Below are 6478 nucleotides of genomic sequence, written 5' to 3' on the forward strand. Positions count from 1 at the left end.
CCCCTGCTGGTCACCCACAACCCCACCAGGCATGGATCAACAGCAGGAGCGAGAGTTCAACGCTGCACCCATGGAACAAAGCTCCCACCCCCAATGTCACCCTTTTTTACATAATGATTAGTGTAAACGATGTTTCTGTAAAATGCAAACCTGTTTTCTTCCACTTTACTCACTATTTTTCCCCATACTTTAATTTGTTACGTATAGCTTTCTGTTTACTTCATTCACTCTACCATTTCTCCTCTAATTGATGCCATTATTCATTTCTAACTACCCAGAACAGTAAGAACAGAAGCCACACACTTTTCCAAATCTCTTTCCATCATGGTAAGAAATGTGTATGATGTGTAGGCTGCACCCATCAACAAAACAACGCTTACAAAAATGTGTTGTGGCAGTTTCCCCATGTCAGGGGAGACAAACTTCATACCCAATTCTCCAAAATGACTGAGACTGAGATGACACTTTGTACATGTCAGCCTCTTTAAAACGTCTGACATCACATCTTTCCATAATTTGGAGAACTTAATATATTTCCCCTAAAAATATAATTTTCAATGTTGATCATTATAGCCCAAGACAATATATTTCAATCATAGAAAGCCTGAAGGAAAGATCCAAAAAAACAACTTTCGATTTGAAATAAAAATTATTACAGTTTTTTGACAACTACACAAAATAGTGAGAAAAGATGCAGGAATCATGCCTGAACGCATTATTGAGGCTAAATCTTTATGAAGGATTCCAGAACATCTTCCTCTATAAAGATCCATCAAAATTAAATTAATCTAAAAATCATCCAAACAAATTTCAATGCTTTGATACATGTATATAGTTTGTATCCTTTAGGCAACATTAGTGTGAGAAGAAAGTAGTAATAACTTAGTGAAAAGTACACAATTTCCTTCATATTTTCCTAAATGGTTTGATGGAATCCTCAAGAGACTTAGGAGAAAACTGGAACTCCAAGTTTTCCTTCAGATTTGGCCTCCAAGGTGCAGCACAAAAAAAAAAAAAACTGATACAGAACTAGAACTTTGCTACCAACCCTTATAGTTTGCCTTTACCTACTGTAACTACAGGCTCCCCTGTAATGAATAACCCCCGGGGCATCATGCTGCTACTCTCATGCTTCGCCATGGGAACTGTGACATAAGGGAAGCCTTCGTTAACACCATGGAGCAGCTACCATTGTTATTTAAGCAGAGGGTAGTGTTTTCAGTGTATTGAGCAGTAACATTTCACCCCCCACCCCCACAGCATTTTGCATATGGGTCAAACAGCTTTGTGGTTTTATCTGTTCGAACACAAACAAGCATCTTTTTGCTCTCCCTTTCATCCTGCTGATAATTATTTTCAATTTCAATATAAACACCAGATTTCCCATTCAATATTGAAATCGGTCTGATAGCAAAAAAATAAAAATAAAAAATTGTCTGAATCTAAAAACTCTAAAATATGCAGGCTGATGGAACCACTACAGCTCTATCTTCTTCTGTTTAAGGTTTATGGAACCCATTGGTTATTAATACATGGGTCAGCTATTCTTCTGTTTGAGTATCATCACTTAATTAAACCTTTTCCAACATCACACATTGCCAAATAAGTAAATAAAGTATTTAGGATTCATGCTGATATTGTACTGGGTCAATAGCGGCATCCTATCAGAAATTAAACAAATTGTATTGGGACATTCCTAATTTAATTCACATCTTCAAATTCATATTTGCCTCTAATCATTTAGTTGCATAAATGTGTCTGTCAATGCATGCCTCTGTTCATGTCTACAAACTCAAGAGAAATAGACCAAAATCATTCAGATTGAAGCTGAGCCATGTTAAAGTATCAGCATATCTGCCTTAAATAGCCAGGACTCCACAATAACAAACCTTTGACAGATGAGAACAACAATTTCTTTAAACATCAGCAAAATTAAAGCATTGCTCAGTAATAGTTATTCATTTTTGTTGGTCTTTCTTTGACAAAAACCCTGCCTTCCTCTATCAAATCAAACATCTGAGCTCATAATTCCTAAAAATTTGTTCTCATGGGATCCACAAAATAAGAAGGAAAAAATAGAAGCATGTTGGCACAACCTAATGTGTGACACTTATAAGGACATAGTTTAATATGCCAACTAAAACACATGACTGTGGGAAGGGACCATATATGGCGACTGTTCAAACGCAGCTGTGCCTTTCGTGGGCGAAAATGCCTGAAACTTTGATTCTCGTCCACTTTTCTGCCATTTCCTGCCAACGTTAGAGTCCCTAGCACTGTGCAGTGCTGACTGAATAAGTACTGTGTTTTAGAAATGTGAAATAAACCTGTGTCCTTCATGGTAGATTTACGGGGTGAAAAAGGTAAACAATATTTAAAATCAAGGGAAAGAGTCATAAAATCCAACCACATTCGCAGACACACCGTCTGTGTCTGTAGATAACAAATCTAGAGGCTCTTGTGGGAGGAAGTGTCCAATATGTACATAAACTAAAGATAAACAAAAAAAACATCTCTTTCTATCAAATGTTCATTATAAGGTTTTATTTCCTAAACTTTGCATAAAGGTTAGGTTAAAAGCTGCACTCACAGCTGCATGACCGTTCATTCAGTCATTCACTCACACCACGTCTGGACAACAATACTCGGAAGGTTTAACTGGAATCCCAAAAATTCCCCATCAACTCCCACACCGGTGGCCCGGCTGAACTCTGATTGGTTCTTTGCTGATGACTCTGCAGCTAAAGGCTTCATCATAATGTTCCCAGTACAAATTTAGATCAAAGAGTAGCAGTGACAGTGGCGGACTTAGCCATTCTGGGGCCCCAGGCAATCTTTAGCCAGGGCCCCTCCTCCAACACAGCGATCATGTTCCAGTGTGAAAGATTCTGTAGAGCTAAAACCACAGTGTTCAAAGTGCAATACTGTGAATCAGAGAGCAGCACAATCGTAGCTTTTACTGTAGGTGCTCTCCTGGCATCCTTAGCTGAAAAACTAGATGCTTATTCTACAGAGATCAAGGACAAATATACATGTTGGTCTGGAGAGAGCTGTCATTTTGTGGGCACGCACCCCAGAGCTTAATACCACGTGGTTTTTAGCTCCTTAAGGGACTGTATGATAAAGGTGAAATATCACTCTGTATCTCCTCTTTAGGGAAAATATACAAAATGTCCTTGCTACTTAAAAATGTGTAAATAATGCAGATTTTGTTGCAGCAAATAAATGTGTGTAAATTGATATTAAACAGAACGTTGAACAAAAATGTTACAATGACATTTTGTTCTTTAATATTTTTAGTAGCTAAAAGATGAAAAAAGCCTTTCACTGAAGATCATCAGGCTTCCTAGTTATTTAGAAAAACTTTTATCTGATATCTTTTATCATTCTAATAAACAAGTTTTTAAAAACAGTGTATCCCAAATGTCCTAAAATCACATTTGATTATGTCATTTATGATGAGAGATTTCCAAGCATTTGATTAACACTCATTAAAGCATCTGTAGCACCTATAAAATACTTTCTGTAGAGAAAAAGGCGTCAACTTTCGGGGTTTAAATATAATTTAGAGCCTCATTTCTTTTACCCTTTTTTTTCTTTTATCAGTATTAATATCAACATAAGTAATGATCTTTGTTTTTAAAGATAATTGAAAACATTTTTTTTGTCAGAGTACATTTAATTATTTAAATATTCATTTAAATACTTAAACAAGTCCTATTTTGTGAATATATTTACATAATATATGCAATTCCACTTATATTCAATTTTTTTTTTATAATCATCTATAAATAAACCTACTACACCATTTACTAATGTATTGAACTGAGGCCCGGCTATGGATGGATCACATTTAATACATGGAGGATTAAAGCAGCCCTGAACCATATGCAAAGCCACGCAGACATGAACCAATAGGCATCCTCTCTCTCACAGGGGGATGCAGCCGGAAGCAAAGGAATAGGGGTCAGAGCTTAGAAGGAAAAGGGGCCGGGGTTCATTCTATCGTTGCATTTTCAGTTAATCTCCTCAGTCTTTCTCTGTGGTATCTTACTTCCTGAATATGACTCGTGTTTTTCTTTTTCCCCCCAGCAATGAAAATATATTTAACTCCTTATAGGGTAATAACACACTATCCAGTTTTCTTAAACTGACTGTTATCCCTGTTAACCTTGCTTCATTGTCACTGTCCGTGGAGAACTTAGTGTATCAACAAAAACATGAGCAGATCCCTCTGTGAAGGGGATGAAACAGGATTTCAGGGGGCGGGTGAGGGGTTGGCGGGTGAGGATCTCCTTCCTCTCCTGTCTGGGGGAGTGAAAAGAGCTCTGGAATGCAGTCAGAGTGCAAAACTGCGAGGCAGACATGAAACAGGGGGAGGGGATGGCTTTGGAGTGCAGGCAGAGGTTACAGTTACCGAGTAAAAACAGCTGACCTAATCATCTTTTATTTGTTGTCGAAACATAAAAAATGAACCCTGTGTGCATACATAACGTCTGCCAGGTATTTATGAGGATACACTCACAGCCATGGTAGGAGGCAGGAGAGCCCTCTGATCTGCCATATTCTTCGCTGTAGGATGTGGAGAGGTTGGGCTGGGATGAGCCTCGGCCAAAACCCATATGAGTGCCCCCTGTGGACACCTGGGCCATACGCTCCTTAGTCTTCAAAGCCTGAGACCTAGCATGACAGGAGCAGGGAATATTCAGATTATCCTGGTGCCATTTCCAATCTGAGCAGGTGAAGTAGTCAGAGAGAAGACACTGAAAATAGCAAAGTCCTCTGATGATTTAGAACCGATTTTCAACAAATCAATTCAAAAGATGTCTGATATTTCTTTGATATTTCTACTACATGAACCAAACAGACTGGTACTGATTGAATTGATGGGAAAAAAAACATTTAAATGGAAAGATTGATTGATGGACCAATCACTTTAAAAGTAGAGAAAGATGAAACATTAATGGGAAAAAATGCATACAGACAGACAGACCATGAGGAAAGAGAGAAGGCATGGACTACAAATGAAAAAGGAAAATCAATAGATGAAGTGATGGACTCATAAATGAAGAGATGAACAAATGGAGATGAGGAGGAATGGACTGAGTCAGAGACGAATGTATGGAGGGATTGCTAGAGAAAGAAATTAAGCGGATACAGGATCGTATCAGGCTTAAATGTCCACAGACAACAAATTGGTTCTTAATTTTGTCTGAACATTCTCACCTCTCCCCTTTAAGTCGTTCCTCGTCTTTGAGTAGGACCACCAGCTGCTTGCTCTTCTCCCTCACGTTGATGCCCTGATCTTTGCCGTCTTTGTCGATGTACTGGAAGTCTTTCAGGGTCTGAATGGCGAAGATGTTCTCCTTGCACTGCAGCGCCACCCTCTCTGAGCCCGTCTTGATCAGGTAGTCGAGCAGCGTGAGGGCTTTGTAGACGTGGCGCCAGTTCTTCCCGTGGTCGTTGAGCCGCTTCCAAATCATGTTCATAATCTCGCTGAAGGCCACCACGTTGTAGGTGAGGTCGGCGATCTCGGACATGAGCGAAGACGACGGTCCCCAGGGGTCGTTGGAGGTGGCCTCTCTGACTTTCTTCTCGGCGTCAGAGTAGTTGTTGACCACGTTTTTCATCTGCCGGCGGATGGTGCTTGGCATGTTGGCGGTAAACATGTGGGTTAGTTAAAAAAAAGAAGGAGGAGAGCACCTTGAGCTCGATAACTAAAAAAAAAAAAAAAAAAAAAAATTTTATCCTGGAGGAAAAATTGGTGTAGTCCTCTGTCACTGCACAGCAGTGGTTGGGTTGTTTTGATGTCTATCGTTTAGTATTAATAGTGTTGGATATGCTTAAGAGGTCTCTCCAGGCCAGTGCAGTGTTCCCGAGTCCTCCAGAAGAGCGCCTGCTAAAACCATCTCCACACATGCGGAGCAGGCAGTACACAAGACCACGCCATCAACTGAAAGAGAGGCAGATGGCAGATACGTTTTAGAGGGGGGAAGCAAAAAAAAAAAAACCCCAAAAAACATTAAATAAAACACTTTAAAACGCTTTCTGGCTTAAAAACATTTCACTGCACAACAAAAAGAGATAATAATGACATATCAGCTACATCTCCACACCGAGCAGCTCTCCTGAATTCACCACAGTGACCCTGAATTTACACGCCTTAAACAATAAGATCACCCTGAACTATATTTAAACAAGCAGCTGTAGTGGCTTCCGTTCTGAAACTAGACAAACATGTTTCATACTTTCAGACTGAGATAAGCATTTTCCATGCCTGCCCACTTTAAATCACACAGGGTCTGGGTGTCATACTGCATATCAGCTTTCAAAATATCACTTAGATTTACAGTAACATGACACAATGGCAAATTATATGGTAGGGTTCTGAAAATGTGCAATGTCTAAAGAGTTCGTTCTGCATATTCAAGCCTCTCAGAGGAATTCGGGTGGTAAAGTTGGACAATTGTTGGGACTG

General features: G+C 39.4%; 1 protein-coding gene across 2 annotated transcripts in view; it reads right to left on the bottom strand.

The window, feature by feature from the left end:
* Positions 1 to 5664, bottom strand: part of epn2 (epsin 2) — a 17233-nt gene extending 11569 nt beyond the window's left edge. The window contains exons 1-2 of one of the 2 annotated variants that reach the window (XM_015380036.1): positions 5227 to 5654; positions 4526 to 4680 (exon numbers count right to left, since the gene is read on the bottom strand). In XM_015380036.1, coding sequence (XP_015235522.1) covers positions 4526 to 4680; positions 5227 to 5654 — 583 coding nt within the window. Of the gene's footprint in view, positions 1 to 4525; positions 4681 to 5226 lie in introns of both variants that reach the window. The other variant, XM_015380037.1, reaches the window with a different exon arrangement.
* Between the last annotated feature and the right edge of the window lie 814 nt (positions 5665 to 6478).

The sequence above is a fragment of the Cyprinodon variegatus genome, unplaced genomic scaffold, assembly GCF_000732505.1.
Source record: "Cyprinodon variegatus isolate N-32 unplaced genomic scaffold, C_variegatus-1.0 Scaffold206, whole genome shotgun sequence".
Classification (NCBI taxonomy): domain Eukaryota; kingdom Metazoa; phylum Chordata; class Actinopteri; order Cyprinodontiformes; family Cyprinodontidae; genus Cyprinodon; species Cyprinodon variegatus.